Here is an 18453-nt window from a genome sequence, read left to right on the forward strand (position 1 = left end):
CGGAGGCAAGGGGTATGGGGAGAAGGCAGGAACGGGGTACTGATTGAGAATGATCAGCCATGATCACATTGAATGGCGGTGCTGGCTCAATGGCGGTGCTGGCCTACTCCTGCACCTATTGTCTATTGGCGGAGTAGACTCGATGGGCCGAATGGCCTAATTCTGCTCCTATAACTTGTGAAAAGCAAGAAAGGCGTTCAATTCAAAAGTAGTTACCCAAATATTCTTTAAAACGGAATATCCCTTAAATTGCCAGAAGTGCTGCTGAGCTGGAAGGATGCTAACAAAGAATCAATCGAAGATATACATTCCCAATATAAATTAGATGTAATTAAAATCAAGCCCTACAATGTTGCCACATTTGAGTGCTTACAGGCATCATTCAAACATATTTTAGTCTTTCCAAAATATTCGCTGCAGCCAATGTGGTACTTATCCTCCCACTTCTAAGCCAAGTTACTCACATTGTTGAACACAGGCACCTATCATATGTTTTAAATCTTGAATTGTGTAAAAGAGCACCAGTGTGTTTGCAGGAAATCCAGTGCACAAAATGAATAACAGGAGCGTGGTGTTAGGAAATCAAATTCATTCTGTACACACACAGCCTCTTCAGAAGGTACAAAATGTGTTTAGAGACAATAGACAATAGGTGCAGGAGGAGGCCATTCGGCCCTTCGAGCCTGCACCGCCATTCAATGTGATCATGGCTGATCATTCTCAATCAGTACCCCGTTCCTGCCTTCTCCCCATACCCCCTGACTCCGCCACCCTTAAGAGCTCTATCTAGCTCTCTCTTGAATGCATTCAGAGAATTGGCCTCCACTGCCTTCTGAGGCAGAGAATTCCACAGATTCACAACTCTCTGACTGAAAACGTTTTTCCTCATCTCCGTTCTAAATGGCCTACCCCTTATTCTTAAACTGTGGCCCCTTGTTCTGGACTTCCCCAGCATTGGGAACATGTTTCCTGCCTCTAACGTGTCCAATCCCTTAATAATCTTATACGTTTCGATAAGATCCCCTCTCATCCTTCTAAATTCCAGTGTATACAAGCCTAATCATTCCAGTCTTTCAACATATGATAGTCCCGCCATTCCGGGAATTGACCTAGTACGCCCTCAATAGCAAGAATATCCTTCCTCAAATTTGGAGACCAAAACTGCACACAGTACTCCAGGTGCGGTCTCACTAGGGCCCTGTACAACTGCAGAAGGACCTCTTTGCTCCTATACTCAACTCCTCTTGTTATGAAGGCCAACATTCCATTGGCTCTCTTCACTGCCTGCTGTACCTGCATGCTTCCTTTCAGTGACTGATGCACTAGGACACCCAGATCTCGTTGTAAGTCCCCTGTTCCTAACTTGACACCATTCAGATAATACTCTGCCTTCATATTCTTACCACCAAAGTGGAAAACCTCACACGTATCCACATTAAACTACATCTCCCATGCATCCGCCCACTCACACAACCTGTCCTAGTCACCCTGCAACCTCGTAGCATCTTCCTCACAGCTCACACTACCACCCAGCTTTGTATCATCTGCAAATTTGCTAATGGTACTTTTAATCCCTTCATCCAAGTCATTAATGTATAATTCATTCTGTACACACACACAGCCTCTTCAGAAGGTACAAAATGGGTTTAATTTTGCTTCCTCGTCACGCAATAAACTTGGCTGAAGGAGCCCAGAGTTTAAATGGGAGGATTAAAACCGAAAAACTAATGCGAATTAAAATGCATGCAAAACGTCTGATACCGAGCAGTCAAAATGAAGATCAAGTCTGGAGAGTCCTAAATTAAAGGTGTTGTTACAGGGGTGCATCACAGCAAATCATGCATGATGTCATTTTGCACTATAGATAGAACACACAGTGGGGAAAAGGAAATATTCCGACATCGCACTGAAAGCCAGCAGTTGCAAGTCCTACACAGAATCACGAGTTAAATCATCGGGGATTAGCTGACTTTTCAGCAAACATGCACGGAAAGTACTGCATCTTCCTCTTGGCAATTTAATTAAAATCGGCTGTAACCAGAGCAATAGCTGGTGTTTGACAAAGAACGCTAAAGGCTGCTCAAAAAAAGTGCCACGATGAACCACCGAAGCAATTCCTTCCAGTAAATAATGAGGCTGCCTTCATCACGGTACCCACTCTCAAAATAACCCATTCGTCTTCGTCATTTGTGGTTCATGACCCACTTTTAAGTTGAAAATCTTTAAGCAAAATTATACAAGTACGAAATAGCTCACCTGAAATCTGTACTTCCCATTCATATTTCTGCCAAATTTACTGCCATAATTCTTGATGCCAAGCCAAAAATGTAATCCGTTTTATGATGTTAGTTTAAAAAAATTATTCTACGCTCTTTATATTCTCCAATCTGTGGAATTCTCTGCCTCAGAAGGCAGTGGAGGCCAATTCTCTGAATGCATTCAAGAGAGAGCTGGATAGAGCTCTTAAGGATAGCGGAGTCAGGGGGTATGGGGAGAAGGCAGGAACAGGGTACTGATTGAGAATGATCAACCATGATCACATTGAATGGCGGTGCTGGCTTGAAGGGCCGAATGGCCTCCTCCTGCACCTATTGTCTATTGTCTAATAGATATTTGCTTTTACAACCTCAGACTAAAAATGTATCTGTGTACAGTTTTTGAGTTGACTTTTTACTGAAACCGTTTTTATTCTAAGAGGAGTTGAGTATAGGAGCAAAGATGTCCTTCTGCAGTTGTACAGGGCCCTAGTGAGACCGCACCTGGAGTACTGTGTGCAGTTTCGGTCTCCAAATTTGAGGAAGGATATTCTTGCTATTGAGGGCGTGCAGCGTAGGTTTACTAGGTTAATTCCCGGAATGGCGGGACGGTCATATGTTGAAAGACTGGAGCGACTAGGCTTGTATACACTGGAATTTAGAAGGATGAGAGGAGATCTTATCGAAACATATAAGATTATTAAGGGGTTGGACACGTTAGAGGCAGGAAACATGTTCCCAATGTTGGGGGAGTCCAGAACCAGGGGCCACAGTTTAATAATAAGGGGTAGGCCATTTAGAACGGAGATGAGGAAAAACTTTTTCAGTCAGAAAGTTGTAAATCTGTGGAATTCTCTGCCTCAGAAGGCAGTGGAGGCCAATTCTCTGAATGCATTCAAGAGAGAGCTAGATAAGCTCTTAAGGATAGCGGAGTCAGGGGGTATGGGGAGAAGGCAGGAACGGGGTACTGATTGAGAATAATCAGCCATGATCACCTGGAATAGTGGTGCTGGTTCAAAGGGCCGAATGGCCTACTCCTGCACCTATTGTCTATTGAGACATTGGGACTATTGCTGCTGGATTGGAGTAACTAATGTTTTCAGTGTAGAGTAAATGTTCCAAGGTCACCATTGTACCATGGGCTCAGCACTATAATCGCAGTACCATAATTCAATGTTATTCCTTTAATTTTCATACAAGCAACAACATGTTAAAATCAAACAGATATTATGTTCCATTTCCTCCCTGGGCCACTGGGTATTATGAATTGGAAGGACAACACGATTGGAGACAGATACAGCATGGAAACAGGCCTTTCGTCCCACTGAGTCCGCGCCGACCAGTGATCCCCATGCACTAACACCATCCAACACACTAGGGACAATTTTCGAGTTTTACCAAAGCCAATTAACCGACAGACCTGCACTTCTTTGGTGTGTGGGAGGACCCGGAGAAAACCCACGAGGGTCACGGGGAGAGCGTACAAACTTCGTACAGACATCACATGTAGTCAGGATCAAACCCGGGTCTCTGGCGCTGTAAGGCGGCAACTCTACCGCTGCGCCACCATGCTGCCCAATGAGGGAACGATGAGAGTTCATTTCACACAGGGTGGGAATTTCCTTTGTCCAACACAGAGAGAAGCATCTGTGCATCAGCACCAAGCTGGAATTAATTCCTGACACAAAGGCTTCATATCAGGCCCACCGCACAGCTTGATCTTTTCCTGCACATGTTATATAGTCATTGTAAAATGCTCTGTAATATTCATTCCTCTAAAAAATTACTGGGCGTCTTAAGTAATATTGTTCTTCCCTATCTGTAGTTTAATATTTATATCAATTAAGCCATTAGCCATTTCAGCTCGTTAAAAGTCAGAAGTATCATAATTTGAAAACGTACTTATGTAAGAATGCAAAAATAATTCAAAGCTCATTTCAAGACAAGAGATTAAGATTTGGCAAGTGTGGTTAATTGGAGAAGTCTCTCATGGAGACAGAAGAGATTTCAATGCTGCAAAAAAAAGAGCAAAACAATTTTTAAATACTAGTTCATCGAGTATTGTTTAGGGCCTATTAGCGAGGTTGCAGTGTTTTCAATCTTTTGTTGACCTTTATCCTACATGAATGGGTTTTATTAATTCTGGGAAAGCCATCAGCCCAGTGGGAACGGGCGTTGTTTTAGCAGTGCAAATATGCAAAGATCTCAGACATCTTTATCCCATTGATTCACTGGTTCACTCAGACTTGAAAAGGCACAAAGAAGAGGAAATACATCCTAGGCCATTGCCCTTATTGCCCCACCCAGACCTCCATGATCGCTCTTCCTACTGGACTTTAGAAGGATGAGAGGAGATCTTATCGAAACGTATAAGATTATTAAGGGGTTGGACACGTTAGAGGCAGGAAACATGTTCCCAATGTTGGGGGAGTCCAGAACAAGGGGCCACAGTTTAAGAATAAGGGGTAGGCCATTTAGAACTGAGATGAGGAAAAACTTTTTCAGTCAGAGAGTTATGAATCTGTGGAATTCTCTGCCTCAGAAGGCAGTGGAGGCCAATTCTCTAAATGCATTCAAGAGAGAGCTGGATAGAGCTCTTAAGGATAGCGGAGTCAGGGGGTATGGGGAGAAGGCAGGAACGGGGTACTGATTGAGAATGATCAGCCATGATCACATTGAATGGCGGTGCTGGCTCGAAGGGCCGAATGGCCTCCTCCTGCACCTATTGTCTATTGACTTATCCCATTGACCGGCCCAGCAGCCTTCAGAAAGCCACTACCAAGAAGGCCTTTTCATTCTGTAACCTTCAATTACAACAATGTTATTGTGCTAAAGCAATAACCTTTCCTGACCCGAAACGTCACCAATGCATGTTCTCCAGAGATGCTATCTGACCCGCTGAGTTACTCCAGCACTTTGTAAACTAGCATCTGCAGTTCTTCGTTTCTACACCTCTCTAAGGGTTTTAGTATCCTTGCGACACCATAATAATTCTCAACTAGCCCCAGACATCCTTCCTAGCACTGGAAATTTCACTGCAGTAAGGAGACCCAAACCTTTACGTTTTAAGTATGGTTAGAGATTGTTGGAAGAACAAAAATGATTTATTTTAAAACACCGATGTCTATTTTCCGATCAAGTTAATAATGGCATATTTCCAATTACTTTATACGTAAAGATGTAGCATGTATTTCGGAGTGAAAGAGTTAATAGAATTGTGCTTCATTTTGTAGAATGACGACATTTTAGACCAGCACCATGAAAATTGCTTAGTCAGGGCTTTTCTCCACCAAGCCAAAATATTTAAATATAAATACGCTCATCAAAATGCAACATGGTAGGTAGAAACATATAAATGATGGACTTTTGACCAGCAAGGTGAAGGGGTAGCACTTTGGTCAATTCCCACCAGCTTTCTTTGCTATACCTGATAGTTGGGCTGCTGTCACTGCCTTTGTAAGAGCCGGAGTTGCTGCTGCTGCTCCGAGATGATGCCCCATAGACATCACGGATGTTGGCTGTGCTTTTGTACACCGCGGAGACTGGATCTTTATCCCGCGTAAGGGTTGGGCTCCCCGACTGCTTTTGTCCGCTGGAACCGCTGCTTCTTCCATGGACGCCTCGGCTGGTGTTGAAGGAAACATTTACACATAACGAACATATTCCAGTAGAACGAACATCCAGTATACACCTGGAATTTAGAAGGATGAGAGGGGATCCTATCGAAACATACAAGATTATTAAGGGGTTGGACACGTTAGAGGCAGGAAACATGTTCCCAATGTTGGGGGAGTCCAGAACCAGGTGCCACACACAGTTTAAGAATAAGGGGTAGGCCATTTAGAACGGAGATGAGGACAAACTTTTTCAGTCAGAGAGTTGTGAATTTGCGGAATTCTCTGCCTCAGAAGGCAGTGGAGGCCAATTCTCTGAATGCATTCAAGAGAGAGCTAGATAGAGCTCTTAAGGATAGCGGAGTCAGGGGGTATGGGGAGAAGGCAGGAACAGGGTACTGATTGAGAATGATCAGCCATGATCACATTGAATGGCGGTGCTGGCTCGAAGAGCCGAATGGCCTACTCCTGCACCTATTGTCTATTGTCTATATTTTGGCCTCACCCATTTGATGATGCATGCCGCATAACCATAAAATATGCTATCTCAAAAAGTGACCTTTCCAACGTCAAACGTTTGTACTTTACCACAAGTGAAAATGTGTACGGATTTATTAAAATAAAATAAAAGTTTAATGTGTGTCTATTTACAGCGTAGGTTCACGAGATTGATCCCTGGGATGAGGAAAGATTGAAAAGACTAGGCTTGTATTCACTGGAGTTTAGAAGGATGAGAGGGGATCTTATAGAGACATATAAAATTATAAAAGGACTGGACAAGCTAGATGCAGGAAAAATGTTCCCAATGTTGGGCGAGTCCAGAACCAGGGGCCACAGTCTTAGAATAAAGGGGAGGCCATTTGAAACTGAGGTGAGAAGAAACATTTTTTCACCCAGAGAGTTGTGAATTCGTGGAATTCTCTGCCACAGAGGGCAGTGGAGGCCAGATCACTGGATGAATTTAAGAGAGTTAGATAGAGCTCTGGGGGCTAGTGGAATCAAGGGATATGGGGAGAAGTTGGACACAGGTTACTGATTGTGGATGATCAGCCATGATCACAATGAATGGCGGTGCTGGCTCGAGGGGCCGAATGGCCTCCTCCCGCACCTATTGTCTATTACCTATTAAATGAAAGCTTGACATGACCAAATTTCCCCCCGTTTTTTTACAGGGATCTTTTTATTCCTTGCTAATTGGTCCGCAATGCCTCGATCACTGCTTATTTGTTAAACGGAAAGCAGGGCCTACCTGCGGGAAGCCGAGGTCCGCTTGCTCCCTGAACTGGACATTAGACCAACAGGTGCTGAGATGCTGCCTGTGCTGCTGGATGAACTGAAGTCAGCTTCACTCCCTGCACAAAGAAACAATGCAAAAAGTATTTATGTGGGGGGGAGGGAAATAAATCAATCAATCAATCAGTGGTGACATGGCAATACAAATACAGACCCCCCCCCCCCCCCCCCCCCCCCCCCCCACACCCCACCCCACCCCACTATTGCAAAATGATGCAGACGCCTTCTCTACAATTGGGAACATTGCAGGTAGTGTAACAGGTAACAGGTTACACTCTATCTCAGAGACTCTGTACAGACAACGCCAAAATTAAACAGAGTTCTTCATGTGCCCTTTGTATTACAATCTGCAGAAAGACACAGGTAAAGTCACATTCACCAAATCATGCTAAAATGGAAATAAATTATTTAAATCCTTTAGACAATCTAACTGAAATTAATTAAAATTATACACGTACACCCTCTGTGACAGCGAGCTATATATATATATATATATATATATATACACAATGGCTTTACATTTGTATTCAGTGAGTAAACAAAGCCGAAAGGCTCTTCAGATTATTCAGCACAAGCTGCTTTGGGCTTGATCTGACAATTGTGCCTTGACATTAAGATGACTGAGACACAATCAATCCTGCTTAGTGGAGATCAGCTCCAATTACGTAAATGGATCAGATGCAAGTGTACCCTTTACTGTGGGTAATCGTGTGCACTGGCCCAGCACATGGTCTGCCACAGCACTAACACTGCTGTTGTCAGCCATTCCACCGCCCGCCTTGCTGAAGAGCAGACTTGATGAGATTACTTTCCCTACAGCACGGTCAAACAGCTTCTCGCTGTTCCCCGCAGCAGAGATCAGGAAAACCGCGCCTATTGCAATTCGTTATCCAATCCCAAACCCCACCCCCTAAGAAACCACTTTTAACAATCGGATAGGTAATTCAAATTGCAACATGGATGCTACCACCAGCCCAGCATCTGCAAGAACCAACCTCCTTAATATTGTGTGCAAAACATGTCCCTGCAGGCAAACCATCCTCCACGGAGTAAGCTTTATGCTGGAATAGTGCCAACTACAATTTTATTAAGAGGCAGGGCACTTGGAAGGGTGGTAGGAGGAAGAGGAGAGGAAAGCATGCTATATTTCATTTTCTCATTTCTGCCCATCACTTGCGGCTTTTTAAAATAAAGCCACTGTTAACTGAAGGTAGACACAAAATGCCGGAGTAACTCAGCGGGTCAGGCAGCATCTCTGGAGAGAAGGAACGGGTGACGTTTCGGGTCAAGACCCTTCTTCAGACTGTCTATCTGTCTGAAGAAGGGTTGCAACCCAAAACGTCACCCATTCCTTCTCTCCAGTGCTGCCGCCTGTCCCGCTGAGTTACTCCGGCATTTTGTGTCTACCTTCGATTTAAACCAGCATCTGCTGTTCTTTCCTCCCACTGTTAACTGGTTTGATTTTGAAATCTATAAAATCATGAGGGTGCTGGATTGGGTGAATGGTCAGAGTCTTTTACCCAGAGTAGGTGAATCAAGAATCAGAGGACACAAGTTAAAGATGAGAGTGGAAAGAAATAATAGGAACCCGAGGGGCAACGTTATCCACACAGCACACAGGTGCGTATGTGGAACAAGCTGCCAGAGGAGGCAGTTGAGGCAAAGAACAACATTAAAAAGTCAACTGGATAGGCACATGAATAGGAACGGTTCAGGGGAACATAAGAGTCATCCAGCATGGAAACAGGCCCTTCGGCCCAACTTCTCACACCGACCAACATATCCCATCTACACTTGTCCCACCTACCTGTGTTTGGCCCATAAACCTGTCATATCCATGTGCCTGTCTAAATGTTTCTTAAACGTTGCACTAGTACCTGCCTCAACCAGCTCCTCCAGCAGTTCATTCCATACACCCACCAGCAGACCCGAAAAATCATGAGAGGAATAGATCAGGTAAACGCACAGAGTCTCTTGCCCAAAGAAGGGGAATTGAGAACCAGAGGACATAAGTTTAAAGCGAGGGGGAGAAATGTTTAATAGGTGACGTTTCGGGTCGAGACCCTTCTTCAGACTGATGCTGAAGAAAGGTCTCGACCCGAAACGTCGCCCATTCCTTCTCTCCCGAGATGCTGCCTGACCTGCTGAGTTACTCCAGCATTTTGTGAATAATTACCAACTTGAAGGAGTATCGTCACCCCCTCAAGATCACTATCAAAATACCAGAGCTCCTTATCCAACACGTCTGTGGAAGCATCTTGCTTTTCACATTTAATACAATGGTGCAAGATGGCCGCCAAATTCTCAAGGAGAAAAAATACTGGCCCATCTGACAATGCCCATATTTCATGGAATAAACAAAAATATAGGTGGGAACACCAGCACCTGAGCCTAGGCCGACACCAATTGCAAACAAATTGCATCACACAAAATATTTCCCAACCTGGACTCAAATCCAGAAAAATATTGCATCTGTAAATTTGCTCTAGGATAAAAGAGCCTGATGTAATAATATAAAGATGAGCGATTGATGGCACTGGGCCTGTACACGCTGGAGTTTTGGAAGGATGAGGGGGGACCCTCGTTGAAACCTACCGAATAGTGAAAGGCTTGGATAGAGTGCGTGTGGAGAGGATGTTTCCACTAGTGGGAGAGTCTAGGACTAGAGGTCATAGCCTCAGAATTAAAGGATACAAGGATACAGACCAAGTGGATCCATTGGGCCCAAACCTCTCCTGCATGGAGTATCACCCACTCCTCCCTCCTCCCCCCCTCCCTCCTCCCTCTCTCCCCCCCACTCCATCCCCCTCAACCCCCCCCTTATCTTCCCTCCCTCCCCCTCCCTAGGATATAGATTTAAACTTTAAAATGTGAATAACTTTAAAACTATAACACCGATTTCAATGAAACCTCTTCCATTAACACCAAAAGGAGGACGGTGAGTAAGGTGGGCCTAAAATTGTCGCGCTATCGTGTACCGTTTTGGCTGAACAAACAAACAAACAAGAGTTTTAGTATATGGATACCTTCAGGAAGGAGATGAGGAGGAATTTCTAACATCAGAGGGTGGTGAATCAGTGGAATTGTTTGCCACAGAAGGCTGTGGAGGCCATTTTTAAGGCAGAAATAGAAAGATGCTTGATTAGTACGAGTGTCAGGGGTTCTGAGGAGAAGGCAGGAGAATGGGGTTAGAAGGGAGATAGATCAGCCGTGATGGAATAGCAAAGGAGACTCAATGGGCCGAATGGCATAATTCTGCTCCTATCACTAATGACCTTAAGTGCCAGACATTGTTTTATGTAACCTGCTCTCCGTTAATCTAAAGGAAGATAGGACTATTGTACAAGCAGCTTACATTTAGCCAAAAGAACACTGCAGCAATTGTGAAAGTCAATAAAACACACACACATTATATTTATAACTTATGAATGAAAAGTGACTGCAGATGACAAAGTTATTTGAAGCTTGATCGCCGTAATCAAATAAGAAACATCTGTGTTGAGAAATCCTCTCTCAGAGAAAAAAAAAGAATCTAAATGAGAACAAGGTGGAGAATAAATGAGAACAAAATGCTGGAGTAACTCAGCGGGTCAGGCAGCATCTCTGGAGAGAAGGAATGGGTGATGTTTCGGGTGGAGACCCTTCAGACTGATGAAATGACTAAATTGGAACAACGTGATTTTGCGTGATACTGGTTTACCCCCAAATTCAAACAAAACAATCCATACTATACTAGCAAGAACTTGATGTAGCTTCAAAGTTGTACTCAACTACCACATAGATGTACATCTTATTGAAACATATAAAATTCTTAAGGGGTTGGAGAGGCTAGATGCGGGGAGATTGTTCCCGATGTTGGGGAAGTCCAGAACCAGGGGTCACAGCTTAAGGATAAGGGGGAAGTCTTTTGGGATCGAGATGAGAAAACATTTCTCCACACAGAGAGTGGCGAGTCTGTGGAATTCTCTGCCACAGAAGGTAGTTGAGGCCAGTTCATTGGCTATATTTAAGAGGGAGTTAGATGTGGCCCTTGTGGCTAAAGGGATCAGGGGGTATGGAGAGAAGGCAGGTACAGGTTACTGAGCTGGATGATCAGCCATGATCATATTGAATGGCGGTGCAGGCTCGAAGGGCCGAATGGCCTACTCCTGCACCTATTTTCTATGTTTCTATGTTTCTATGACCTGCAACAATGGAATTTTTGCCACTTCCAACTACTCAGATTAAAACCAATCTGCACTTAGACCATTAGATCATAAGTGATAGGAGTAGAATTAGGCCATTCGAGCCCACTATCTATCTCTCCCTCCTAACCCCATTCTCCTGCCTCCCCATAACCCCTGATACCCGCACCAATCAAGAATCTGTCTATCTCTGCCTTAAATATATCCACTAACTTGGCCTCCACAGACTTCTGTGGCAAAGAATTCCACAGATTCACCACCCTCTGACCCCTCATCTCCTTCCTAAAAGAACGCCCTTTAATTCTGAGGCTTTGACCTCTAGTCCTAGACTCTCCCACTAGTGGAAACATCCTCTCCACATCGACTCTGTCCAAGCCTTCATTCAAGTTCACTGAACTCTGTCTGTGTGGGCTGAAAATTACAGCAGGACCAATATCATTGTTTTATATTTCATCATGAACAGTTGTATCCTTGTCAATAGACAATAGACAATAGGTGCAGGAGTAGGCCATTCAGCCCTTCGAGCCAGCACCGCCATTCAATGCGATCATGGCTGATCACTCTCAATCAGTACCCCGTTCCTGCCTTCTCCCCATACCCCCTCACTCCGCTATCCTTAAGAGCTCTATCCAGCTCTCTCTTGAAAGCATCCAACGAACTGGCCTCCACTGCCTTCTGAGGCAGAGAATTCCACACCTTCACCACTCTCTGACTGAAAAAGTTCTTCCTCATCTCCGTTCTAAATGGCCTACCCCTTATTCTTAAACTGTGGCCCCTTGTTCTGGACTCCCCCAACATTGGGAACATGTTTCCTGCCTCTAATGTGTCCAATCCCCTAATTATCTTATATGTTTCAATAAGATCCCCCCTCATCCTTCTAAATTCCAGTGTATACATTGTCCTGTGTGCAGCAGCATAAATTCTATCTGTCAAATGAGGCATGGAATTAGTATAACAATTTCATGATCCACAGCTTGTGGTAATAGCTGGTCAAAATATTTCCTAAAAGGATTGAATTTTTGAGATTAGGATAATTAACCAAGAAGACTTTCTTTGAATTATGACTCATGGCAAAGACTGTACAATGTAATTGACAACAATTATGCAAAAGGATAGACAGCATCTGATGATTTTCATTTAAATATAGAAATTGTGGAAAGAAGAATAAAATGCAAAGGGTTCTTAAAAAGATATTACTACACCGAATGCTTAAAGAGCCTGTCCCACTTAGGCCATTTTTTTAGGCGACTGTCATAGTCGTAGCAGGTCGCCGAAAAACCGGCGGCCACTGGACCCCCCTACAACAATGTCTACGACAAGCTACAACAACCTACCACCTAGTCGACGTCAAGCTACGGCAAGCTGCCGACAACCGGCGACCCAATCGTCGCGGGTAGGACGTCCACCTACGACCGCACCTACGACCGCACTTACGACAACCTAGGACCACACAGGCGACAATAACCGAAGTCAACCTTCGTCCACCCGCGACAAGCTACGACCGTGTCGGCGAGAACTGAAGACAATTAACTTCATTTTGGCCTCCGGTTTTGACGCCGGTACCCGTCGACGGTTGATGTAGGTAGTTGCCAATAGAATTCACCAAAGTCAGCACCGGCGACAACCTACGTCACCTGGAGACAACCTACTACGGCACCTACGTCAGGAAAAGTCAAGCTACTCTCATTGGCGTTAAACCCACTGTCGCCGAAAAGCTTTCAACGTTCTGAAAATCCAGCGGCAACCAGAAAGGCGCTACGACTCTTTGGAGACAACTCACGACCACACAGGCGACAGCCTAGTCACCTAAAAAAAAAAATCACCTAAGAGGGACAGGCCCATTACTGATTGTAGACAAGAAAATAACAGCAGATGCTGGTACAAATCGAAGGTATTTATTCACAAAATGCTGGAGTAACTCAGCAGGTCAGGCAGCATCTCGGGAGAGAAGGAATGGGTGACGTTTCGGGTCGAGACCCTTCTTCAGACTGATGTCAGGGGGGCGGGACAAAGGAAGGATATAGGTGGAGACAGGAAGATGGTGGGAGATCTGGGAAGGAGGAGGGGAAGAGAGGGACAGAGGAACTATCTAAAGTTGGATTGTAGACAAAATGGATGATGGCAAATTCAAATAGACGCTGATGAAACGTTTGCCGATTCTCTTGACACAGTTATTGCTGTGGATTTAGAAAATGTAAATTGTCTTAAGGATATCGGAATAAAATCTCAGTACATCTTTGCTTCGGGGCCCACTTGGAGTATCGTACGCAGTTCTGGTCGCCTCCTTGCAGAAAGGATCTGGAGGCTTTGGAGACAGTGCAGAAGAGGTTTACCAGAATGCTGCCTGGATTCAAAGGTATTAGCGATGTGCAGAGGTTAAGACATTCTTCGACGGGTTTCTCCGGAGCGTCGGTGGAGATCTGAGACAACTTTAAAATTATGAAAGGCATAATTTAAGTTTTAAATTATGAAAGGTATACATTAGTTTAGAATTATACGGTAGATAAGCTTTAATAATCCGATGATAAGGTAGATAAAGCTTTACTCCTGGGTGGAAATGTCAAGTACTAGAGGGCATAGCTTCAAGTTGAGCGAGGCAAAGTTTAAAGGAGATGCGTGGAGTAAGTTGGGTTTTTTGGGGGGTTTTGTCCTACACAGAGTATAGTGGGAGCTTGGAACACGTTGCCAGGAATGGTGATGGAGTCTGATACGATAGTGACATTTAAGAGGCTTTTGGATCGTTACAGAGATAAGCATGGAATGGAGGGATATGGACCACGTGCAGACAGAAGATCTTGCAAACATTAGCAAATTTGCAGATGATACAAAGCTGGGTGGTAGTGTGAACTGTGAGGAAGATGCTATGAGGTTGCAGGGTGACTTGGACAGGTTGTGTGAGTGGGCGGATGCATGGCAGATGCAGTTTAATGTGGATAAGTGTGAGGTAAGAACAGGAAGGCAGAGTATTATCTGAATGGTGTCAAGTTAGGAAAAGGGGACGTACAACGAGATCTGGGTGTCCTAGTGCATCAGTCACTGAAAGGAAGCATGCAGGTACAGCAGGCAGTGAAGAAAGCCAATGGAATGTTGGCCTTCATCATAAGAGGAATTGAGTATAGGAGCAAAGAGGTCCTTCTGCAGTTGTATAGGGCCCTAGTGAGACCGCACCTGGAGTACTGTGTGCAGTTTTGATCTCCAAATTTGAGGAAGGATATTCTTGCTATTGAGGGCGTGCAGCGTAGGTTTACTAGGTTAATTCCCGGAATGGCGGTACTGTCATATGTTGAAAGACTGGAGCGACTAGGCTTGTATACACTGGAATTTAGAAGGATGAGAGGAGATCTTATTGAAACGTATAAGATTATTAAGGGGTTGGACACGTTAGAGGCAGGAAACATGTTCCCAATGTTGGGGGAGTCCAGAACAAGGGGCCACAGTTTAAGAATAAGGGGTAGGCCATTTAGAACGGAGATGAGGAAAAACTTTTTCAGTCAGAGAGTTGTGAATCTGTGGAATTCTCTGCCTCAGACGGCCAATTCTCTGAATGCATTCAAGAGAGAGCTAGATAGAGCTCTTAAGGATAGCGGAGTCAGGGGGTATGGGGAGAAGGCAGGAACGGGGTACCGATTGAGAATGATCAGCCATGATCACATTGAGTGGCGGTGCTGGCTCGAAGGGCCGAATGGCCTCCCCCTGCACCTATTGTCTATTAACTGCATGAGCAGGAAACAGAGGTAACCTCCTTGCTAAATTAATACCGCATGACCTGTGCTGTACTGCTTTAGATTATACTTAAGCTACAGCAACAAACAGGGAGATTCACTTTCATTTTCTAAATGTATTCCTTTTAATAAGATGCAATCTTACCAGTTGATCAACACAGTGCCTTCCTGGTCCACAACTATATGACTAAAACTCTGCCATTTTAGATCCTTTCCTTGCAAGTGGAAGATCTACACAGAGGTATTCCATGGCAGCAGATTTATTCACTTCTTACATGGAGCTTGCCAAGTTATTATTTTTTTTAATGACTAAATTAGCCCCTTATCATCCTGCAAACTAGGCGTTAAAAATTAAATGATTTTGCTTTAAAGGCTTGGCTCCCATGTTCATAACTTTCAGCACTCATCACCAACAGCACTGACCAGCAGGAAAGGAAAGTCCTAAACATATAGATATTCAGTTCATACAAGTTAGGATCTGAGGAGCTCCTATCTTTTCAGGAACTATACTTCCCTGAATTCCAATTTCCCCAAAACTCTGTATTTAACTATAAATATGTATAAATTGTAAGTTACAAAACAGAATATATGTCTTTAAATGAGGACCAAATTAAATTAAGTATAGATTGAGTAGAGGAGCAGGGAGGTTCTGCTGCAGTTGAACAGGGCATTGGTGAGACCACACCTGGAGTATTGCGTACAGTTTTGGTCTCCTAATCTGAGGAGACATTCTTGCCATAGAGGGAGTACAGAGAAGGTTCACCAGATTGATTCCTGGGATGGCAGGACTTTCATATGAAGAAAGACTGGATAGACTCGGCTTGTACTCGCTGGAATTTAGAAGATTGAGGGAGGATCTTATAGAAACTTACAAAATTCTTAAGGGGTTGGACAGGCTAGATGCAGGAAGATTGTTCCCGATGTTGGGGAAGTCCAGAACAAGAGGTCACAGTTTAAGGATAAGGGGGAAATCTTTTAGGACCGAGATGAGAAAGTTGTTTTTCACACAGAGTGGTGAATCTGTGGAATTCTCTGCTACAGAAGGTAGTTGAGGCCAGTTCATTGGCTATATTTAAGAGGGAGTTAGATGTGGCCCTTGTGGCTAAAGGGATCAGGGGGTATGGAGAGAAGGCAGGTACGGGATACTGAGTTGGATGATCAGCCATGATCATATTGAATGGCGGTGCAGGCTCGAAGGGCCGAATGGCCTACTCCTGCACCTATTTTCTATGTTTCCATGTTTCTAATTATATTTCCATGCAGTTAAATCAGAAGTTCATGTACTAAACTTGCGTTTTTGAGAGTTGACAACTGTTTTACAAATTGATTTTTCTTGGTAAAAATTGATTCATGTTTAAAACAAAGTTGGCGTTATGGAAAGAAATCTAGCAGCCCTTGATGTTAAAGAATTAAATATATCAGGCTATTACTGCTATTGTAAATAAATTATTACAATTACTCAATAATGTAGCTGTAAAACTGTACCTGCTGTTCTTTAATGCATATTAAATGTAACTTTCACCAAACTCAACTGTATGCAATGGTGCATCATGAGGACGTTTGTCTTTCTGGTATGTTGAAATTCTTTGAATTAGTTGAGGAGAAAAAAACAGATTGCTGGCGGAGGGTGTAGGAAAGTAGTGCAGATGATGGTTTAAATCGAAGGGAGACACAAAATGCTGGAGTAACTCAGCAGGTCAGGCAGCATCGCTGGAGAGAAGGAATGGGTGACGTTTCGGGTCGAGACCCTTCTTCAGACTGATGTCAGGGGAGTGGGTGGGACACAGATAGGATGTAGTCGGAAACAGTAAGACTGCTGGGAGAACTGGGAAGGGGGAGGGGGTGGAGAGAGAGAGAGGGAAAGCAAGGGCTATTTGAAGTTAGAGAAGTCTGAACTGGAGCTGGTATCGAAAAGGTAAAAGATGGAGGCGCAGGCAAGACACGAGAAAATAGACAATAGACAATAGGTGCAGGAGGAGGCCATTCGGCCCTTCGAGCCAGCACCGCCATTCAATGTGATCATGGCTGATCATTCAGCTCAGTACCCCGTTCCTGCCTTCTCCCCATACCCCCTGACTCCGCTATCCTTAAGACCTCTATCTAGCTCTCTCTTGAATGCATTCAGAGAATTGGCCTCCACTGCCTTCTGAGGCAGAGAATTCCACAGATTTACAACTCTCTGACTGAAAATGTTTTCCCTCATCTCCGTTCTAAATGGCCTACCCCTTAATCTTAAACTGTGGCCCCTGGTTCTGGACTCCCCCAACATTGGGAACATGTTTCCTGCCTCTAACGTGTTCAACCCCTTAATAATCTTATACGTTTCGATAAGATCTCCTCTCATCCTTCTAAATTCCAGTGTATACAAGCCTAGTCGCTCCAGTCGTTCAACATATGACAGTCCCGCCATTCCGGGAATTAACCTAGTAAAATAAATCACAATGGATCCCATGCCTCTTAGTCTTTTACCACGAGAGATTTTATCAAATTCCTTACTCGAATCCACTGCACTGCCCTCATTGACCATCTTTGTCAATTCTCCATAAAATTCATTCCAATGCCGATGGTCCCTAACGCTGAGGGCGTGCAGCGTAGGTTTACTAGGTTAATTCCCGGAATGGCGGGACTCTCATATGTTGAAAGACTGGAGCGACTAGGCTTGTATACACTGGAATTATGACGTGTGAGAGGAGATCTTATCGAAACGTATAAGATTATTAAGGGGTTGGACACGTTAGAGGCAGGAAACATGTTCCCAATGTTGGGGGAAGTCCAGAACAAGGGGCCACAGTTTAAGAATAAGGGGTAGGCCATTTAGAACTGAGATGAGGAAAAACTTTTTCAGTCAGAGAGTTGTGAATCTGTGGAATTCTCTGCCTCAGAAGGCACTGGAGGCCAATTCTCTGAATGCATTCAAGAGAGAGTTAGATAGAGCTCTTAAGGATAGCGGAGTCAGGGGGTATGGGGAGAAGGCAGGAACGGGGTACTGATTGAGAATGATCAGCCATGATCACATTGAATGGTGGTGCTGGCTCGAAGGGCTGAATGGCCTCCTCCTGCATCTATTGTCTATTAGCCCTTTCTCTTCCAAATGGAAGTAAATCCTATTCAGGAGAATTTTCTGGCAATCAGTGGTTTGGCACCTCCATGAATCTGGATAAAAGTACAATAATGCAGTTGGTATTCCCCCCCGCCCCCAGGCCTAGGCCGGGTGAGACGGCTGATCTCGACCTCTTCGGGACTTTCGTGGCCGATCAGTGGGTCGAATTTGCCCCCTGCGGCCGGGGCTCTGGAAGTCCATCCGATCGCCAACTTCACAGGCGGGTCTCCCCCCTCCCCCGGCCCCCAGGCCGTGACCTCTGTCGGCCCAGCAAGGCGCGGCAAC

General features: G+C 44.4%; 1 protein-coding gene across 6 annotated transcripts in view; it reads right to left on the reverse strand.

The window, feature by feature from the left end:
• Positions 1-18453, reverse strand: part of sybu (syntabulin (syntaxin-interacting)) — a 113857-nt gene that overhangs the window by 26871 nt on the left and 68533 nt on the right. For all 6 annotated transcript variants that reach the window (XM_078398270.1, XM_078398266.1, XM_078398268.1 and 3 more), the window contains 2 exons: positions 7119-7221; positions 5683-5880 (listed from right to left, as the gene is read on the reverse strand). In XM_078398270.1, the coding sequence (XP_078254396.1) occupies positions 5683-5880; positions 7119-7221 (301 nt within the window). The remainder of the gene's footprint in view (positions 1-5682; positions 5881-7118; positions 7222-18453) is intronic.

This window comes from Rhinoraja longicauda, chromosome 4 (assembly GCF_053455715.1).
Source record: "Rhinoraja longicauda isolate Sanriku21f chromosome 4, sRhiLon1.1, whole genome shotgun sequence".
In the NCBI taxonomy this organism is placed as follows: Eukaryota; Metazoa; Chordata; class Chondrichthyes; order Rajiformes; family Arhynchobatidae; genus Rhinoraja; species Rhinoraja longicauda.